Below are 21127 nucleotides of genomic sequence, written 5' to 3'. Positions count from 1 at the left end.
AGGGGCGGCGTAGAGCTGGGGCGGGTGCGGAGGCCCGGCTGGGGCCCTGTGGGACGCGCGTCCGGGTGCATGCTGTCCTGGAGGGTGACTGGGCACCGGAATCTGGTTGTAGTCAGATGGAAGGGAAGCCAGAGAGACAGAGAAGCGGCCTGGCTCTGCCGCAGCCGGGCTGGGTGCGGATGGGTGGCCCAAAGGGGCCGGGAGACTCAGAGCACGGCCTCGTGGCGGCCTTCTGTGAGTCTGCCGCTGGACCACGAGCCCACGTCCCCTTCCTCTCAGGCTCGCTGTGAACTCGGGGCCGGGAGGCCGTAAGTCATCCTGGGTTGAGGATGAAGGGACAGCCCTTCCGAGGGTCCGGAGCACGTGGACAGTGCTGAGGACCAGCGTGGGGTGCCCGTGGAGGGTGGGCAGGCTCCACCCGCCTTCCCAGGAGACTAGTCCAGCCGCCAAACAAAACCAGAATCACTGGAAGGCCTCGGGGGCGGGTAAAGGAATGGGGGTGGGGGGGAAGGAGCTGCATGCCTGGAGCCTGGGGCCAGGGCTAGACCCCCGATAGACCCTGAGGCAGGACGTGGGGCCGGGGGACAGGTGGGGGCGGTTAGCTCCGGTTTAAGACTGGAGGGCGCTTGCTGCAGACTCGCTAGCTGGATGCGTGGACCGCGGTGCTTGCGGGAGCCAAGAGGTTGCCTGGGGACGAGCTGCCTGCGAGCCCTCTGCCCGGTGGCCGCCCACCCTCCTTGCGGGTCCCGCACACCTTTCTCGGTTCTCACTGCTGCAGCCACGGCTGGAGCTCGTGCGGGAGCCGGGGGGCGCGGATGGCCGGCCGCGAGGACCGCCGCTCAGGCCAGCTGCTCAGGCCTACCCGTCGCTCCAAGAAAGCTGCTGCTTATCCTGTGACCGTGGGTGACCTTGGGGGCAGGGATGACGCGTTCAGCTTAGGAGAGCTGGGTGGATGGGGCTGCAGGAGACAAGAAACAGGGCGGAGCACTGGGAGCACCTTAATCTAAGGGGCAGCAGCTGGGGGTGGGAAGGACCCGGGCTGCAAGGATCACGGGGCCTTAGAAGGACAGTGAGGACACGAGAGGGGGACAGGGGCCAACTAGGCCTGGGGGCCTGGAGAGGACTGAAGAGCGCTGTGTCCAATTTCCCTGCTGCCTGAGGCTTTGCTGATCAGGGACACCTGCCTCACAGGTTGCCATGACGATGAAACAGGACCAGGTGGCAAGGGTGGCCTCAGCAAACAAGGGCACGCCTGTGAGTGAGGGATGGTCCCTCCCACATTATTACCAGCGGGTCGTGGCTGGAGAGGGTGGCGGCTTGGTCCTGATTTCTGCACAGTCCAGGGAGCGCAGTCTTGCCCACGAGGAGATTGTCCTTGGTTAGCTTGTCTTGCATCCCTGGGCAAGGAAGAATTAATACCAAGTGTCTGTAACTATTTACAGGACCAGCTAGGCGGGAGGTTGGGGAGCAGCCGGGGTGCACCCCGTGTGCTCAGAGCATGACGCCGCCTATACCGTGTGATAAATATGTGCGTGTGACCCAGAACGCTGCGTTTGCTCAAATATGCTCTGTTCACGTTGAATTCCGTGCCTGCGTGTCCTTCCAGCTAAGGGAGCCCCTGTAGGGTCACGGGGGAAGCTGGACCGCCCTTCGCAGCGGGTTTCTCCGGGGAACAGAGGTCCTGCCCCTGCCCGCTGCCTTTCTCTCAGGGCGTCCACCTGGGGCCTGTGGTCAGCAGCCTCTGGCCTCCGGTTCCTGTCCGACAGTCAGGCCTCCTTCCCCGGATTCTCTGCACCCTCTCCTGCCCGCTGGTTCTTTCCCCATCTTGCGCTGGTCGCCTGCCTGTACTGCTGGGCGGAGCCGCATAAAATTGCCTTCTTTCTAGGTTGAAGAGGTTTGAATATCCACAAACTCACCAAACCCTGCACCTGGGAGAGCGTTTACACCTTAAGCAAACACCCTCCTGGCCCAGCGGCCGGCCCTGGAGCCAGGTCCTGAGTGAGCTCACAGGCCTGGGACGCAGCCAACTCTGCAGAAGTAACCAGTGTCAGCCCATCGGGGCTGAGGTCACGAACCCCCCCACCCCCAGCTGGACACGCCCACCAGCCCGAGAGCCGAATGTCAGTGGCATCCGTGTGTGACTCTGGGCTCCGGCTCAGCTGTCCCCCAGTGTGACTTGTCATCCCTGGCCCAGGGCCTGTCCTCGAGGCTCTGCGGGGCATCAGCTACTGAGCCATCCCCAGAGACTGCGAGAAATGTCTGCGTGCCCTTTGGCCCCAGCTGGCCCGCACGCCCTTCCTCACTCCGTGCATGGCCCACTCTTGAGAGCACAGCATCGGGTGGACGTGAAAACCGGGGGCCGAAGCGATGGTCCTAGAGCCGCCAGCACAGCGAGAGGAAAACCCCAGTGGCTGCCAGGTCTGTGGTGGAGCCTGTGGTCAAGGGCCACATGGGGAGTGGGTGGGCACACAGGGACTGACGCGGAGGCCCGAGGCCGAGGAGAGCCATGCGAGCGTGGACCTGTGGCCCGGACGCCACCCCGAGGGCCTCTGGGGCTGCGGAGAGCCAGTGGGGGGAGGTGACTGCAGAGGGAGCGGCCTCCTCTTCACTCCTCTCCTGCCAGAGATCACGTTCCTTTCGTCACGCACCTGCCCTGGGCTGCCGGAGGTGTAGCAGGGGGCTCGGCCCTGGGGGACGGCGGCAGACACAAGCTGAGGCGTAGACACGGGCACCCGAGCGCCGTGGATGCGGGAACAGGGCTGGCGGCGTGCCGACGTGTCAGTGGTGCCAGTGCCTCTCGGCTCTCTGGTCTTAGGGGCAGAGAGACCAGGAGCTGATCAACCGTGTGCCGTTTGTCCTGATACTCCCCTGACCATGGGCCCTGGGGGAAGAGCAGCCCCCGGCCTCCTCTGACCCCTCCCACCCGACCCCACGCCTCAATGGCCGAGGCCGCACGTTTCCTGGATGAACAGATCACGTGTCTTTAGAGGGAAAACCTACAAACCAGTGGCTCTCTTTTTAAACTCCGAGTCGGGGATCCGGAGCAGACCGGTTTTAAAGGAGAGCGCGTGCTTGTTTTGTGCACGCTGAAGCGCGGTGCCTGCTGGCTCGTTCTGCACAAGCACAGGGCGGGTGTTAGGACTCCACCCTCCAGACCTGTGGGCCTCGGACCTCACCTCGGAGGCCACGCAACCCAGCAGTGGGCCGGGCACGCATATCACGTTCAAGCACAGCCTGGAGAGGAAACGTTGGGGCTGGAGAAGGGCGCCCGCAGCTGAGCCTGTGAACCCAGAGCTCCCGGCCCAGCTGCTGGCCGAGGAGTGTAGCGACCTGCCTGAGACAGTGGCCTGGAGGCCAGGCCTTCAGCCTTGACTCGGTCGGTCGGGAAGAAAGGACAGTGGGAGCAGGCGAGGCTGGACGTACCCCGGCCGTGCGCCACGACCTCCTGGTAAGAGCATGTCGGGCCTGAAGACTCCTTTCTCAGAACGGTCACCTCTCAGGCTGTCGGTCACCCACTCGGCAGGTGTCCACCACCATGCTGGATGCCCGAGGTGTCCCTGGGGCAGGAGGGGGCCGTTGTGGTCTCCGAGTGGTCAGAGGCCAGCCACCCTCTGAGTGGTCAGAGGCCAGCGTGATTCTGGAGGCCGTGCTTGGGGCAAGGACCCGCCTGAAGTGTGAGCCGCAGGCCGCGTGTCGGGGGACGTGAGCGAGGGCTGCCCAGGGAGGAGCTGGGCCGGCCCGTCCACAGAGGGCCTTGCCCACCACGCTGGGAGCTGCCCCCCGATCTGCAAGAACGTCCGTGGTCCCAGCCCCTGGGCGGAGGGTGTGAGAGCTGTGCTCGCGGGACTCGTGTCCCAGCGCCAGCGGGAGGCCGCAGAGGAGCTGTTCAAGGAAGACGTGGGAACCATCCAGCAAAGGCCAGGTCAGGCCCGGGACCACGTGACACACGACGGGAGCGCGGACGGGGCGCGCGTTGGCTGTGCCGTGACCGGTGCCCCCAGTGGCGAGAGCAGCTGGACTCCACAGCCTCCCCTGGGGTGAGCGGCCCGGGGCCCAGGCTGGGGGAGGTCACATCTGCCTCATTCCCACGATGGAGAGGACGGAGCCCTCACTGCCCGTGGATGCACAGCCACAGGCAGTCCTGGTCCGGCCCGAGGGCCGTCCTCTCCAGGTGGGTCGGCTCCAGGCTGGGTTCAGCCCCTCGGGTCCTTCCTGCTGGAGATCTGGTCCTTGGGGGGCGGCCTGGCCTCCCCCTCCCCCGGGAGCGCCACATGCAGAACCAAACTCTGCGTTTTAACGAGTTCCCCTGGGGGCCCCCCCTCGCCTGCGGCGGCCGCCCCCCCCAACGTCCCATTTTCCTTGTTCTCAGCCACACACACACACACACACACACACACACACACACACACACACACACACACACACACACACACACACACACACCCGCCCCGTGCCCCAGCCCCTGGCGGCGGTGTTCTGAGGTCTGGCTGCTGAGGACCTGGGGGTTCGCCCCGGGAGGTCCTGGCCGGGTCCTGCACCCCCAACCCCGGCCGTCCTGCCTCCCGCCCGCCTGGCTTAGGGAGCCACTGAGCGCGGGGGGCCCCGCAGGGAGGGTCTGGACGGGCGACGGGGAGGGAGCCGGCGCTGTGCGAGCCCTGCCACCGCCTGGCCGTACGGTTAACCGGCGGCGGGCAGAGCAAGGGAGCCGACCGCAGGCCCCGGGCTCGGGGACGGCAAACCCGAGGCCCTGGGGAGAGCCCGGGTCCTCGCGCTCCGGGCGGGCGGCGCGAACATGGAGCCCGACCACGTCCCTTTGTGCGCCCAGCACGGGCGTTCCGGGCGGCCGGTCGCCACCTCCTGACGCTGCCGGCGGGCGACAGCATGACCTTAAGCCTCCTCTCCCTGCTGTCGCGGGACCTGTCCGCGCTGTGGCTGTTCCTGAAGACCCGCACAGGTGCGCGGCCGGTGGGTGCCGTGGGGACCGTGCGCGACGGGGCGGGGCCCCGGGGGCCTGGCGCGTCGCCCACACCGGACTCGGGACTTGTCCGCGGGGTCTGGGCCGGGTGGCGGGCGCGGAAGGCAGCCTCCTGGGTGGGCGTGCCGCGCGTCGCTCCCCGCCATCCTCATTCTCATCCTCGGGCAGCGCCTGCCGGGTACCGGGCCACAGTCGCCGCTCCGCCTGGACGCTCCTTTGTTCCGGCTGCGGGAGACCTGCCGATGCTGGGGGGCGCCGGTGGGGGCTCTCCACGCAGCGGGACCAGGGCTGGACCGGCGGGGGGAGCACCGCCGGGCGGTCTGCAGCTCGCGCTCCTGTACCTGCCTGGCTGGGGGAGGGTCACACCCGTGGTGACCGAGAACAAAGAGCTGGGCCCGGGAGGGCGCCCAGTTTCCTGGGCTCGTTTCTAGGGACGGAGGGTGCTCGCTTGGAAGTAGTTTGTCCTGAGTTCATTTTGCCGTGGGTGCTTCTGCTAAGGATTGACCAACAGCGCGTTCAATAGTCTTTTGTAAATTTTAATGAATCAGCCACACCCTAGCCTTCAGTGCGTGAAGTTTCCGGTTTTATAACGAGGTGACCCGAAGGTGAGACATGGGAATCAGTGAGCTTCCTGATGGACAAGGCTCAGGACGGTGACCTCCTGGGTGGCCGGGTCGGAACACAAGCTGGTATCCAGGGTGAGAGCGTGTGATTCACGCCTGAGGTGGCAGCAAGGTGACAAGGCTGGGATCCTGAAAGGAACACTTCCTGGGGCTTAGAGCTTAGAGGCTCGCCAGTGGGCGGTGCGTTCCCTAGCGAATGCTGTAGTCTTCCCTCCTGCGTGGACCTGCGGGGTCATCAAAGCCGTCCCTTTGTTTCCAAGCTACACTCCTGCTCTGATTCTTATCACGTTCCCTCAAAAATTCTAGGTGTTTTTCTAACACGTGCTTTATTTTTAAGATAAACGGGCTATTGAGTGAATGTCCTGAGGCAATTTGGGGTGCCTGAGGGGCGGAGGGCTTCTCCCCCAGTCTCTGGAAACCATCCACTGGTTTCCTAGAGAAGGAAGCGTTGGTCCAGCTTCCCAGAGTTGTTGGCACGTGTGATGGGACCTCTTCCTTGGTGTTGCTGGGGAACACTCCCCAGGTGGCCCGTGCCTGGCTCTGTAACCGGATGCTGACTTCTATGAGCGCCCGGTGTTTGCGGACACGTCGCGGCACCTCCTTCCTCACTTCTGCTCAGGATGCACAGGGTGGGGGCGGGGGGAGCAGTTGGCACCGGCCGAGCCGGCAGCTGGGCCCTGGGCAGATGGAATGGATGAGAGTCACGTGGCGAGACCACAGCTCCGTCACCGCATCCAGGGCAGTGGAGCCCACACAGCAGGACAGCAGGGCTGAGCCACGCTCCCAGACCAGGGCCAGGGTCTCCCATTCTGTCCCTTCTGAAACCAGTGAGGTCGCCAGGTGTGCACGACCCGCTGCTGCCAAACCCCCAGCTCCCTCTCCGTCACCCCTTCTCCACCCCCTCCTCTCTCTGTCTCTCTCACTTGGTCTGTCTCGTCTGTCTCGCTGTGTCTGTGTGTGTCATTGTCTCTGCCTCTCCCCCGTAGTCCCTCTGTCTCTCTGTGCCTTTCTCTCTGTCTCTCTCCCTCTGTCTCTCTCCCCTGTCTCCTGTGTGTGTCCGGGGCTCCGCAGTCAAGCTCCGGCGGGGCAGCGTCCGTGGAGGGCCCAAGCCCCACTCTGCTCTGTGCCGCCCCGTCTGGCGATCAGGGACCCCGTCAGCAGGGACCACCTGGGTGAGGCCCAGGGTGACATGCGCCCCCGTCCCTGTCGCCCAAGGCCCCAGCCTCCTCTGCTCTGTGCATCGTTGATTCTGTTTTTTTGGGGGGAGGGGTGTGTCTTGAGAAGGTTAATGCAGTTCCTTGTTTGGTCTCAGATTTATCGAGCTGCGGACACTTAGGAAGTGGGATGAGCGTGTCCACCATCGAGGGGAGGGTTTGGGGAGCTCCTGGGGCCCTTGCAGGAGCGTGGTGTGGGTGTCGGGGCCGCGCTGGCCTCCCACGCGGCCCGCTCTGTGAGCTGCTTTTCGAGGCCGATATGGACAGGTCCCCGGGGTTCTGCTCGCAGCCCCGCCTTCTGCCTTCAGAGCCAGGAGGGGCGGAAGGAGGTGGACATCCCTGAGCTTTATGGACGTGCTGCTTTTTACTGTTGACATGTGGTTGTTTTAGAAAAGAGCTGTCGCACATCTCCTTCCTTTCCAAGCAGCAGTGGGCTCACACGTGTGTGTATCTGTGGTGTGTTCGTGAGACGTGTTCGACAAGCTGCCGGGGGCCCAGCGTGGCGGGAGGCTCGACCCAAAGCCGAGTGAGGGTGAGGCCTTGCTCCCGGCGCGCTGCTCGGACCTGCTGGCTTTCACCGAACCCCGAAGTGCCCACGTCCAAAGAGGGCGTGGTGGTGGTGTGGCTTGAAGGGTGTGTGAGCTGCTGGCCGTCGGCCCCCCGGGAAGGCGTCACGTCCTCCACAGGCCCTCGAGGCACCTCCTGCGGCCTCTGCTTGGTGCGTCCTGCGGGGAGGCCGGGCCAGAGTGACCCCAGCCGCAGCCCCCCTCCCAGTCATCTCCAGGGCCTGGAATCCCATCTGGACCGTGTCCCTGATCCCTGTGGAGGCCCCGCCCGGCCGGGATGACACGCAAACAGCACGAGGGCGGGTTCCACCTAACTGGGCGCTGAGAGTCGCTGCTTTTGGAGCAGGCAGGAGCCCAAGGGACTTCCAGCACAGCTCAGACGGAAGCTGGGGACCTGCCTGGCGGGGACTGCTGTTCTCTCAGACCCGCTCTTTCGCGGGGACGTGAGCTGCTGGTTGCATGTTTAAGTGGCAACATTAACTCATCAGGCAGGTGCTCTCAGGCCCAGGACGCCCAGGAGGAGGAAGGTTTGGAAAGGACTGACCCTCAGGCCCTGGGCGGGGGTGGACTTTCGGCCGGGGGAGAAGCTGTGGGGCCCAGGAGAGGGACGCCCACCATCTGGCCCCGGGGCTGCTTCGTGGGCCCGGCCTGCAGATCCCCCGGCCCTTTCCAGCTTGGCCGGGCTCTGGGGGCTCCCAGGAGCCATGGGGAGCCGGTGGGTGTCAGCAGTTCTGCGCACTGCGTCATCGTAACCTTGGGCCACCGTGTGTGACGACCTGCCTGGTGGGCCGGCCAGGCTCGGGAGCTGGACCCTGGCAGCGTTTGCCCGGTGCTGCGTGGGGAGGGGGGTCACTAGGATGAGCGTTGTTGGTAATAAAAGGTCCACGGAGATTCTGTTCCGTGCCAGCCCACACCCGATGCCCGAGCTCGGAGGCTGCAGCCCAGGCCCCTGGCTGCCCTAGTCCTCCCCGACCTCTCACCTGGCCCACCTGCCGCCTGGCTCCCTGCTGGGTGTGTGAACCACCCTCATCCCTCCAGCCTGCTCTGGGCACTCAAGAGTCACTGCGCACAGTGACGTGTAGTAACTTAACCTGCCTGCGATGTGGCCACGAGTCCTCCTGCTGGGCTTCCACCCCCGCCCCACCCCCGTCCTGCCGGTCTGATTCTAGTTCATCAGGGCCCTTCTCTAGGGAGGCCTCGCGGGGGCAGCCCGACCCCGCTTGGAGCTCCACAGTGTGGATGCAAAGGAGGCCCTTGCCCATGGCAAGGGGGCCCCTTCTGGGTCCTCTACGGGGTCCAAGGCCCCTTGGTCCAAGCGGACATCCCAGGCCCCAGCCCGGTGCCCACCCTGAACCCAGGGTGAACCCGGCCGTCCGAGCACGCGGCCAGACCCCAGCTCCGTGACCCGGGTGTCTGTGGGTCGGGCGGCAGAGACGGGGACACTCCGGTCATCTCGGGAGCCCTGGGGGCGGGCGGCCTGCTCTGGAGACACATGAGGCGCACGCAGCGGGGGTGCCGGCGCTCTGGGATCAGGCGCTGGGGTGGCCCCAGCTGAGCTGAGAGACGCAGGACGGTCAGGCCGGGTGGAGGGTCCTAGGCGGAGCTGTGCCTCCGAGCAGGTGCGGGAGCAGGGAAAGCCGGGGTGGGACCATCCCACCCAGAGCCCGCCTTTCCCCGTGGGCACGTCCCTGCTCTCGGTAACGGCAGCAGAGCCAGAAGAAACCGGAGAGGCTGAGGGGTGGATGCGGCCCTTTCCTGGCCCGACCTCCCCGAGGTGCAGTGCGGCCAGGTGCCAGGTCGCACACTAGCAGCAATTAAACACCCACCGCATGCCAGACGCCATGCTGCACGTGTGCACAAGCCTCCCCAGAGCTAGATGCCGCAATTATCCTGATTTACAGACAAAGAGACCAATTCAGAGAGGTTTGGTAACACGCCCAAGGTCACACAGCTCCCACCTGCCTGTGGAGTGCTGGTCCACTGCCCAGGAGACCAGGGACCCTGGCGATTCTGCAAAATAGAACATGGCCTCTGGACCAGGAGGTGGCCCAGAGGCCAGAGCAGCTCTGTGTGAGCCTTGGGGACAACGGACCGTCCATGCTCACAGGTGGCTGCAGGTGCGCGTCTGCCCGTTCACTGAGGGCAAGGTCATTCTCTGCTCCGCCCACAGCTTCAGACCTTAGAAGATCTCGGGTCAGAATTCTCCTTGGGGGCTTCCCTGGTGGCGCAGCGGTTAAGATCCACCTGCCAACGCAGTTTGTCTGACTGCAGAGCCCTTCTCTCCCTGACTGGGGAGGGGGCTCTGCCAAAGGTGCAGAGAAATGAAAGTCTGGAGCCCCCCACCGTGAGTGGAGCCGCTGGGAAAATGCTCTGTGCTGGTGTGAGGGTCAGTGGGTGTGAGGGTTGCTTATGCGCTGACGCAGGTCACTGATGCAGGTCGGGGCAGGTCTCCGCGTGCTTGGCGAGCTGCCTGGAGCCTGTGTTAGAGAGGATTCTGAGGCCCGCTAGGGCTCAGCCGTCTGCCATCGGCGGGCAGTGCGACATCTAAGCCAGGTGTCTGCCATGTCCTGCGTCGCCCGGGACGTGGCGGAGGTGATGTAGTTGACACCCTACAGGACAGGGTTCCAAAAGCTGTTTTTTAAGAAGCTGTTTGTAGCTCTGAAACCGCCAAGCGTGCGGCGTGAATATCCACGAGCCAGGCTGTGAAACGTGCACGCAAGCTTCGTATCCGGGGCCCCTGGCGTGGGTGTGGAGCGTGCGCCCCAGGGCCCACCTGGCCGAAGCTGCTGCCCAGGTGGTCTCTTTTGACGTCCAGAACCTTCACAGAACGGGTGTTGGTGAAGAGGCAGATGGAGACGCGTCCGGGGAGCCCTGGCCTCTGATTGGCTGTCCAGCGCACGGAAGGAGGGTCTGATCAGCACCAGCCCCGCGGGCGGGTGGCCTTGAGAAGCCCGCACTCCTCTGAGATCGACTGAAAAGGCCATGGCCGGCGGGGCAGGGTGGGATGAGGATTCTACATGAGCCTCGCCGAGGCCCCAGCAGTCATTCCCATGCAGCCTGAGCTGCAGACACGCTGCTGCCGAGTGGGCCGTGGCCTTGGAAGATGCAGGTCTGGAGCCTGGATGGTAGGAGGCCGCTGGGCCTCGTCTGCACACATGGTGCCCACTGTGGTCCCCCAGGGCCTCCCGCGGCTCTGCTCAGGGTTTGTCCCTGGTGCCCAGGCGGAAGAGCTCCTACGGCGCCAGCTGGGCCCTGGCTGGTTCCCTGAGCTCCGGCGGGGGTGCCTGGGAGCCAACCCCTCTGCTGAGGGTGGGGCTTCCCTGAGCACAAGTTTGGTTAAGCATCTTCCCACGTGGGGCCTTTTATTTTAAAACACATAAGGATTCACGTCTTGAGATCAGGAAATCGGGGAGAACAGTGGTGAACTGAGTTAACGATGCATCGTTCGTGACGTGAAATGTTTGTGCCTAATCCAGTAATGAGTAACTTGTTAAAAAATACCCAGGATGGCCTGTGAGAGAGGATTCAGCCCAAGTGAGTGTAGATCTCCAACATCCGAAGGGCTGAATCCCAGAGCCGTCCCGTGGACTACAGGTTGCCATGGAGATGCCTCTCCTGCCCGACCAGGGACTCGGGGAGCTGATGGGTCCCTGCCTGACCGAGGCCGGAACGGAGCCTGTCTGGAGCCCCAGGCATCCTCGTCCCCCAGCTTGGAGTCGCCTCTTTGCGGCCATTCCTCTGCACACACTCTGCTCTGGTTTGGGGCTTCCTGGGTGGGGTCTTGGTAGACTAGGAATCCCACCCACGCGAGTTGGTGAGGCCACCCCACGGACTCTCCACTTCGGACTCTGAAAGGGCATCACGGGTGTATTTTGATAGAAAATAAACAAAAGCCTCGGGTGTGGATGTTCAGCCAGATATAAACAAGGAAGAGAATTAGCTCGTAACAGACTTAGTGGACTTTGCGGCCCAGGGCCTCTTGCCAGCTGCCGACCCCTCCGTCGGAGCCCTTCTCAGGCTCCTGTCCCCGCTTCAGCAAGGCGGGGACCAGCCTCGAACACGAACGCCAGGCTTCTGCACGCGCTATGGGCTTCCTTGACCCAGACCCTCGCCACCGGGACATGGATTTTCAGGGTCCACGCGCCCTGCGTCTCTCGAGCCCCAACCCTGCATGTGTTCTCGGCCCGAGGCAGCGCTGGCATGCACGGTGCCGCTCGGAGGCCCTTCGCATGGGCAGCACGGGCCAGATGCGGCCTGCTCTGCATTGTGAAATCCTCATCCTTAAAGAAAGAAAATATGCGAGTCAGTTTGCCAGAGGAAGGAAGTTTGCTGCCGGAGTCTGATTGTGTTAAGATGAAACGGTGTGAAGATAAAAGGGTGGTGCCCCCTCCCCCGGACTCTCCGATTGCTGTGCAGACCAGGAGGACTCAGGGGACCACTTTGTGGCCAGAGATTCCAGCGGTTGATGTTTCTTCCCCTTTGTCCTCATGTAGAACTGAGCTGGGTCCCCGCACCACTGAGATGTCGTGAGCTCAGCGAGGGGTCATCCCCTCTGGCCTCTGACAGGGAGCGGGCCTCTGTCCCCTGCGGTGCTCCGGACAGAGCGACACTTCCAGACGGGCTCCCAGAGCTGGTGCCAGAGGGACCAGGTCAACCTGCAGACCCCGCCCCCGGCCCCCACCCTGCAGGAGTCGGAAGGGAAGCGCTGTCCTCTCCCCACTGCACCCCTCCCGTCTCAGAGTGACTCTGTGTTGGGTAATTGCCTGGAGTCTCCGCTTACGTCTGGGCGACAGGAAAGTTGTTGTCGGGTGGTTATCTGTGAGGCATTGTGTGCACACAGAGCGGGTCTGTGCAGGAGCTGGGCCTCCCCTGACCCTGACCCTGACCCTGAGCTGGCGGTCACTGTCTCTGTGATCTGAACCACCAGGCCCTGGGGGCCTGGGTCTTCTTCTGGGTGTAGGAGAGCTGACTTTTAAGCCATTTGTGAGTTGTAGTCTCTGTGGAGAAGTTGTGTCAACATTGAAGGCTGCAGACTCTCCAGGACACCCGGGTCTGGAGACACGAGACGTGGGCCGTCAGTCACGTGGTACCAACCTAGCAGCAACTAGAGACACAGGTCCGCGAAGGCCCCCGAGCAGCCACCTGCTGGTGCCCCCGCATGGACCCAGACCCTGGCCGTGTCTGGGTTCCACCAGGAGTCTTGCTAAACCTTTTGTTTCTGGTCAACGCCTCCAGGCTGTGACTGGGTCACTCGGGGCCCTGATCTAGGACTTGCGGCTGTCGGTACTGGGCTCAGCGCCCTGCTCAGGGTCAGTGTCAGGCTGGGGTGAGGCTCGCATGTGTGTCTGAACCCACTGCCATGGCCAGGTTTCCACTCTGACCAGTGGGTTGTTGCATAGACAACAGGCGAGAACCCCAAAGGCGGCCCAGCCACTCCCAGGACGTCGGTAGGTGCTCTCAGACCAAAGCGTGTCTGCTCCCCCAGCACTCATCTCGGGGTCAGTCCTCCAGCTCCGGTCCTGGCCCACTCCCCCCACCTCCCCTCTGCCCGCCGGTCCTTCTCTGTCCCCCTCTGTCCCTCCGTGTCCCCCTCTGTCCCCCTCTGTCCCCCCATGTCCCTCCCTGTCCCTTCCTCCACTCCCTCCGCCTTTCTCTGTGCTTCTGACACACACCACGCTTTAAGTACCGATGAATCACTCAGTGCACAGCTTTCTGTGCTCTGCGAAACAAAGGTTTCTCTACTGGAAACTGGAATCCCTTTTTCCGGGCCCGTGACCGCTGGACCCTCGAGTGTCTGCGGTGGGCCTGACCCAGACGTAGCTCGGAAGGCCATTTCCTCCAAATGACAGCGTGTTTCCGTCTGCTCTGCTCTCCCCGCAGATGAAATCATGCACCACGACATCAGCCCGCTCTGTGCTGCCGACATCCAGGACCAGCTGCAGAAGCGCTTTGCGTACCTGTCTGGTGAGTGCGAAGGCCAGGCCGTGTGACGCGGGCGGGGGAGTGTCTGCTCGGCCAGGCGGTCGGCCTCCTGGCCCTCTGTGACCGCGTCGTGGGGTCTGGGGACAATCCGTGCGGTGCGGCCCGCCCCCCATTGCACTGATGCCTGTGATGAGGGCAGCTCAGAGCCGGCAAGTGCCGGCCAGGGGTCAGCTGGGTCCCCAGGGGGGCGTGGCCCGACTGCTCCTGGCTGTGGTCTCCTGGATTCCAGAGCTTTCCTGGGACGGGGAGGAGGTGCAGGTGTGGCACAGTGGCCCCCGTGCAGTGTCCAGCGCCTGGGGTCTGGCTTCCGTGGCTCCGTCTTCTGGGAAAAGCCCCTGGGGTGCCACCGACAAGGGCGAGGGGCCGGCACTGCCCACAAGCCTGTCCTGGGGTCGCTCCGTATCTCCGGCCCCTGTCCACCTGCCACCCTCCCCTGGGATCCAGGCTCTGTCTCCAGCCTGCAGGGACATCTTGCTGCCCTATCCGGCCGGCCAGGGTGCTGGTGCCTCGGGCCCGCCAAGGCCGTGAGCATTGCACGCTCGAGAGCAGTGCCTGGAGCAGGGCGGTTGCCGCTCCACCAGGCAGGCCTGCCCACCGAGGCTCGCTGTGCTGTCGGTCAGGGGCCTGAGGTTGAAGGCCCCCTGCTTGCGGCCCTTTCCCCTGGCCAGCAGGTTGGGGTCTCTCCTGAGCTCCGAGAGCCAGTCCTGCGCCCCCGGGCTCACCTGCCCGTCCCTTGGTGCCAGGAGCTGCTCCCCAGGCCGTGCCCTGTGTGGCTCTGGCCCACCTGCCCCCCTACACATGGACCCGCGGTGTCGCTCTGGGGTTAAACCTCTTGAGGCCTGAGCCCCGTGAGCAGGAAAGCTGAGCCTCTGAGGTTTGTCAGCGGAGATGGCATCCTGCTGTTCCTGGAGGGGCCACCACCGCAAGGGGCGCCCACCTCACGGAGGAAGGAGAGAGAGTGGGGTGTCCTTCTGAGAAACAAAAGTCCCCAACAGGACAGGGTCATGATCTTGACCTTCCTTCAGTTCTTCACCCGCTGCCCTCAGGAGGAGACCCCAGGGGGGCCCTGACCCCCAGACACACCTCTTGTTATTCAGAAGCCGTCGGGTGCTCAGGGAGGGGGTTTTGCGGAAGTAACCACGGCCCCAGCTCGGCGGCTACAAGGTCACTGACCACTGGGCCTCACAGGCCCCAGGTCCCCCAGCACACGGGGGGCCAAGGACAAGGGAGCTGATGTGACCAAGATACCCTACCGCCGGCCTGGGCTATGGGGGGTGTCTGGAGGAGGGTAGGCGGCCAAGGGGGGCAGAAAGCGACCCCAGCGCTACAGCCACGGGAGGGGGTTCCGCCAGCATCTGAGGGAGGCTGGAAGGTGACCCCGGGCTCAGGCGAGCCCACAGGCGGGTGGCAAGGCCCTGAGCTGAGGACCGCCAAGCCCGCCGCCATCCCAACCTGCAGGGCGTGAGCCAACGGGCCGGGTCGGTTCACGTCGTCAAGGCTGGGAATTGGTTAGAAGACGACACATCCTGAGCTTCAGCGTCTGGAGCAAAGCTGGAGCGTCCTGGGCTTTTGCGGACACCCTGTGCGGGTCGGCCAAGCAGAGCCCGGGGCGGAGGTGGCCCTCGTCCTCTCCATCCCTCTCCCACCCGCCAGGACACCCGGGTTGCCCGCCTCCCAACGTGAGGACGCCCTGGCCAGTTATCACGGTGCGCACTGCCTGCCCTGGACCAAACTGCCGTAACCTCCTGCCAGGGTGTCCATGTGCGAAGGTCGGGGTGGCTGGCTTCGCAGCCCAGCACCGCTGACACTGGGGGGACGGCTCCCCCGTGGGGCTGTCCCACATTGTAGGACGTAGAGCAGCCCCACGCACCGGAGGCCAGCACCCCCCAGAGTGACAACCAGAACTGCCCAGATGCTGCCAGTGGACACCAGAGCAGCTGGTGTGGATAGAGTGAGAGGTCTTCAGGGGTCAACTGGGTCTGCCCTTGTAAGGGGCCCCAGGTGCTCGCCTGTGTCAGGCTGTCTGCGGCCGGCTGCCTCTGCAAGTTCACTGCAGACCAGCCTTGAGAGTCACGCGGCATCACTTCTGCCACCTCGGATGGGCCAGGCCAGCCTCGGTTCAAAGGGAAGAGGGAAGCACCCAGCCCCGGAGGAGCAGAGGTGGCCATCTCCTGCCGCGCAGGGCACCGGCTGGCAGCAGACCATGCCTGGACTCACCTCCTGGCCTCTGCACTGCCGCCCAGGTCGTCGGTGGGACAGCTCGGCCCAGACTCCCAGCCTGCATCTCCACGCCTGCCCTCCCGACTGCCTGGCCCTGGGGAGCCGTGCTCACCTTCCCAGATCCAAGGCCACTGCCTCGTTTTCCCTCGGGAACTGTGTCGGGTGCACCTCCCCTGGGAAAAGTGCCCCCCCTGCCGGCTCCACCTGTGCCTCCCCACACACGGTGCCGAAGGGGTGACTCCCATCAGACAGGAGCTGTCTGCCCGAAGTCGCCACAGGGTGTGCAGGCGGTCAGGCTGCAGCCTGGTGGCACGTGCAATGTTTACATGCTCTTCACGTCACCTGTGGAGCATGGAAAACGTCCACGCCGTCAGGAAGGAAGCAGGATGCCAGCTTTCTGTTCAGCGCGGTCCGTCACACACAAAAGCGCACGAAGTGGGTTTGGGAGGAAACATGCTCCCGCGATGCTCCAGCGGTGGCAGAACAGCGGGTGCTTGTTTCAGCTCGTGACCTCATTCCAGATATTTCCGTCGATAGCACACATTTCTCTCATAATAAAAGACATGGAAGGGGCTTCCCTGGCGGTCCGGTGGTTAAGACTTCGCCCTCCAGTGCAGGGGGTGTGGGTTCGATCCCTGGTCAGGGAGCTAAGATCCCACCTGCCTGTGGCCAAAAAAACAAAACATAAAAACAGAAGCAATATTGTAACAAATTCAATAAAGACTTTAAAGATGGTCCACATCAAAAAAAAAAAAAAAAAAAAAAAAAAGCCCGAAACATGGAAAGTGAGTTTCATTCTGGAAAATGACTGTCCTGCCGAGACCCGGGAGCAGCGACCCCGCGCCCCCCGTGCTGAGTGCAGCTCTTCTCTCTCCCCAGGTGGGCGGGGGCAGGACGGCAGCCCCGTCATCACCTTCCCCGACTACCCGGCCTTCGGCGACGTCCCCGACAAGGAGTTCCAGAATGTCATGACCTATCTCACCAGCATCCCCAGGTGCGTGTGGACGGGTCACTCTGTTTTATTATAAGCAGAACTGGGTCCGTCCTTCAGAAAGGTAGGGAGACCTCCTCCGAGCCCACGGCCATGCTGGGCGGTGTGGCACCCAGGAGCCGAGGGGCGGGGGGCTGATGCTGCCTGGGGATCCCCCCTCGGAAGGGGTGAGGCTGCCGACCTCCCGCCCAGCAGACGAGCGGCTGCCCCGCTAAGGCACTGGGGGCATGGGTGCCGTCAGACTCTCCCTCCGTCGGGTTTCGGAAGGCAGGTCACAGCTCGGTGAATTAAGTCTAATCTGGGAAACAGACCCGACAGCGAGTTTGACCGCCCAACACCTGTCCTACAGAAGGTGCTGGTCAGTGTCGTCCCGTCAGCACCGATCAGTGCCGGGGGAAGGGGGAGGCTGGGGGAGATCCAGATGCCTGCGGGGTGGAGGTGTTAAGCTGGGGGAGCCCTCCCGATGGACATGGGTGGTGAAGATCACTTGGCAGAGAGAGCTGGACGACACGCCCTGGGTCCCGCGGGGCGGGGTCTCTTGTTAGGGTTGGCTTATGGTGGCCACCGTCTCCGTCCTTCTCTGTACCCAACTCGCTGGGCCAGGCTCTGGGTGGCCGAGCTGAGGCGGGAGGTTCAGCCACTGTCCTGGGAGTGCATAGCCTTCCTTGAGGGCCCCTCGGGCTGGCCATGCCGCCTCAAGGGGCTTCACGGGGGTTTGCGATCCTGCAAAGCATCTCCATTTGTCTTCTCCCTTGAAGTTACAGCCAGGAAGGCCATGGACAAGGCCCCTGGACCTCGGGGGACGATGCTTGAGTAGGTTCAAGGGTCTGGAGAGTGGCGGGAAGGTGGATGCTGCCCGCGTGGAGCGGCACAGGGGGTGTCCTTGGGGGAGGGGGACCCGGCACGGTGGGTCCAGCTCTCGGCGTGCCCAGCAGTGAGACGCAGAAAAGCCTCACAGCCTTGGCGGTGGGACACTGGGGACAGGCCAGCAAGAGGAAGGGCAGCTGCACTCGGCACCGGTGTCAGGCAGTCCGGTGACTTAACAAGAAGACGGCGGCTGTTGGTGGCTGACCGTGGGCCCCCCCAGGGGTCTCACCGGCCCTCCGGGGGGCGGGCTTGTGGCCAGCTCCCCCGCTCCCCTCCATGACATCTCCCAGGGGTGGGCGTTCCACGTCCAGGTGAGGCGTGGCCCTCCTCCCCCGCCCTGTGAGCCCCCCAGCCCATGCCTCTTGTCCCCGCTGTGGCCGTCTTTTCCCCCATCTCCCGTGGTCCCCAGGCCTGTCTCAGACCAGGCAGTGGGGCTCAGGGTGCAGTAAGCCTGCCCGGGGAGGGTCCGAGGCACTGTTCTCAGTCTGACACCCGTGAGCCGTGAGAGAGGCCGCCTGCGCTCCGTGGAGGTTTCTGCCCAGCTCCGTGGCGGTGGGTTAGGGTCAGATGACTCAGAGGCATCGGCAAAGGCGGGCGGGCTCTGCACTCGTCCAGGGGCCCAGAGACCCCCGTGGCCTCCTTGCTGCCACCTCGTCTCTCTGTCTCTTCCCGCTCCGGCCCCTGCATAGGGACGTACGGTCCGAAGTCCTGCAGTTAGAAGCTGCCATGAGCCTTCTCCATAGCTACGGGCACGGCCCTGCTGCCCCAGCCGAGGCGGTGGCCGGCCCTGGGCTCGGTGGTCGGCGGGCGCCATTGCCACAGTGACCGGACCGCTCAGTGCAGGCTGAACAAGGGCCCCGGGGGTGCTATATGTGGTCTCCCACTGCCCACCTACGATGGTGCGGTGGGGTGACCCTCCCCTGCCTGTGGGGGAATCTCAGGTTTCAGGTCACTCTCGGGTTTGGGAAGGTCAGACGTCACTTTCTGTCTGGCAGCATCGACAGCTGGCTCAGAGGTGAGCCTTCTCCCGGACGCAGCAGGCCGGCCCCGGTGCCCTCTCGGACCCTCCCCGCCCGGGTCACCACCCTCGCTAGTGCTGGGGCTCCTCAGGCCTCCTGGCCTCGGGGCCTTTGACGTGCTCCCTCTGCGCGGTGTTTCCTCTTCGGGCTGCAGGCGCCCTCCTCTGGTAGGCCCTCCGTCACACCCGCCACCCCCGGGCCCTGGCCCACAGGCTCCCTGGCTTCACGGGCTTAGCTGCAGTGTCCCCGTTACCTGACAGCTCGGTGTTGGTCTGTGTCTGCCCTGCATGCAGGTCCTGAGAGCAGCAGGTGGTTCCTTGGTAAATATTTCCTGGACAAGTGGGCTTCGTCTGCAGAGAGCAAAGCCAGCTCAGCTGGTAGTCAGCCCGCGGCCTGGCGGGACTGAGGCTCCCCCCGCGTCCCTCACCACAGCACACTCATCTCCCCTTCAGGTGGGACCAGCACCTGTGTTTCCTTCTTTAAGGGGTTCTCACCCCGGTGCAGTGGAACCTCTCCAAACCTTGGTCTCCAAGGTCTCAAACAGAATCTGCCCGCGGATGCAAGGGCAAGAAACACGTTCCCCCTGAAGCTGAGGAGTGACGGTGGGCTCCTCGTACCTGGCGGGGCTCTGGTGCCGTGGACCTGGCCGCAGGGCCGGCTTGAGCGTGTGCAGCCCAGACCCGTGGGCTCCGTCTCCAGGGAGCCGCGCGCGGCGTGGTGGTCGGCGTGTGTCCTGTTCACGTCTCTTCCTCCTGACGGAGGATGGGGGGGGAGGGGGTTCCCGTGGCCCCGACGCCCTCTCACACAGAGTGAAACCCCGGCGTCGGCACGGATACCGTCCTTTCGCAGCTGGCTGCCGGGCCAGCGGGGGAGGGGCAGCTGCCCGGCAGTCTGTCAGGGAGGCGGGGAGGGGCCGCGTTCCAAGCCCTTGGCCGCAGCGCTGTTGGGCGGGCTCCTCGGGGGTGTGGGGGTATCAGCCCCGAGCGAGGGCGGATTTGGGGGACCTCCTAAGCGTACGGAAGGGTGTCGCCCATCAGCTCACAGGCAGCTGCGTTTCCAGAAGATTCAGCGTACATCTCACGGGGCGCGGGGGAGACACTCGGTGTCTGTGGGTCAAGCAGGGCCGGGCGCTGCCTGCCAAGGGCTCCCCTCCTGCGGGAACCCAGGGAGGGAGGGGCTGCCGCCTGGCGGACGCAGCCAGCACTGCCGGCCCCAAGAAAAGGGGGAACCCCCCCCTGCCCCCCGCACGGGCCGGGCTTACCCTAGACAGCCCGACGCCAGCACGGCCTCCACGCGGGAGGGTGAGATCCGGGACCCGGCGCGCTGTAAAGGTCAACGCAGATCACGTGGACGGACGGTCTCGTGCCGGTTGCTTCTGAGAGACGCTGACTCCTACGGTCGGCCCCGAGCTTCCCTCTGTCCTCTGAAAAATACACCCTCCAGCGTGTAGCTCTCGTCCCGGTATTAAACGCAGAGGACAGGAGCCCCAGGTTACATCTGGTTCACAGTCGTGGGTCATCTCGAAACCTGACGCTGCCGGGCAGCCCTCGTCCGGACGCACCAGACACACGTGAACATGGAAATGCCTCCACCAGAGAAGCTGGGCTGCCTTGGTGATTTCTCAGCTGGCGGGTCCGCGGCCGCACCGCAGGGCTGCTCCTGGGAGCCCGTCGTGGCTCAGGGGCCGGCTTCCCACGCCGATGCCTGCAACCCTTGCGGTTCCTCTGGGGCTTCATCACCACCATCTGCCAGGCCGGTGGGGACAAGTCCAAGGACATGTGACCGTGACCCCCAGGCCCTGCCCAAAGAGTGGCTGTGACCTCATGCCGGGGGTTGGGGGGTGCACGCGGCAGAGGGAGCTGCCCAGGTCACCGCTGTGAGGGTCGGCCGGTGCTGGACACCCTTGGGACTGGGCAGGGGACAAAACAGGTAAAATCCTGTGCTCATGGTCTCAGAAAATTAAATGAGATGCAAGGAGTGTGGGTTGCAAAAGAAGAAAAGCAAAGCAAAAAGGGGTGAAGGAGGGGGGTGGGGAGAGGGGAGCCCCCGCCGACGGTGGCTTATGGGAGGTGAGGGGACCTCTGGCAGGGGGACGGTCCTCACAGGACCACCAAGGGGGGTCTCAGGGGGGATGGTCTTCACAGGACCCCCAGGGGTGTCTCGGGGGGGATGGTCCTCACAGGACCACCAGGGGGGGTCTCGGGGGACGGTCCTCACAGAACCACCGGGGGGGTCTCAGGGGGGACGGTCCTCACAGGACCCCCGGGGGTGTCTCGGGGGGACGGTCCTCACAGGACCACCAGGGTGGTCTCAGGGGGGATGGTCTTCACAGGACCCCCGGGGGTGTCTCAGGGGGGACGGTCCTCACAGGACCCCCGGGGGTGTCTCGGGGGGACGGTCCTCACAGGACCGCCAGGGCGGTCTCAGGGGGGATGGTCTTCACAGGACCCCCGGGGGTGTCTCAGGGGGGACGGTCCTCACAGGACCCCCGGGGGTGTCTCAGGGGGGACGGTCCTCACAGGACCCCGGGGGGGGGTGTCAGTCAGGGGAACCTCAGTCATGGAGAGGGATCAGAGCCAGTGCAGGGAGCGTGGACACCTCCTTCCAGGATCTGCTCTCGAGGGGGGTGGGGAAATGGTCAGTGAGGGATGGAGGTGGGGCAGACGAGGT

General features: G+C 64.5%; 1 protein-coding gene across 3 annotated transcripts in view; it reads left to right on the top strand.

The window, feature by feature from the left end:
* Nucleotides 1–21127, top strand: part of MCF2L (MCF.2 cell line derived transforming sequence like) — a 71911-nt gene that overhangs the window by 11809 nt on the left and 38975 nt on the right. For 2 of the 3 annotated variants that reach the window (XM_089899337.1, XM_030762597.2), the window contains 2 exons: nucleotides 13259–13342; nucleotides 16460–16574. In XM_089899337.1, coding sequence (XP_089755463.1) covers nucleotides 13259–13342; nucleotides 16460–16574 — 199 coding nt within the window. Of the gene's footprint in view, nucleotides 1–4802; nucleotides 4955–13258; nucleotides 13343–16459; nucleotides 16575–21127 lie in introns of those variants that run through there. The other variant, XM_022576713.2, reaches the window with a different exon arrangement.

The sequence above is a fragment of the Delphinapterus leucas genome, chromosome 18 (assembly GCF_059928025.1).
Source record: "Delphinapterus leucas isolate spDelLeu-1000000601 "Yukka" chromosome 18, BTC_Dleu_Yukka2, whole genome shotgun sequence".
In the NCBI taxonomy this organism is placed as follows: Eukaryota; Metazoa; Chordata; class Mammalia; order Artiodactyla; family Monodontidae; genus Delphinapterus; species Delphinapterus leucas.
The sequence above is the reverse complement of the archived record's forward strand: the minus strand, read 5'-3'. Positions and strand labels throughout refer to the sequence as shown.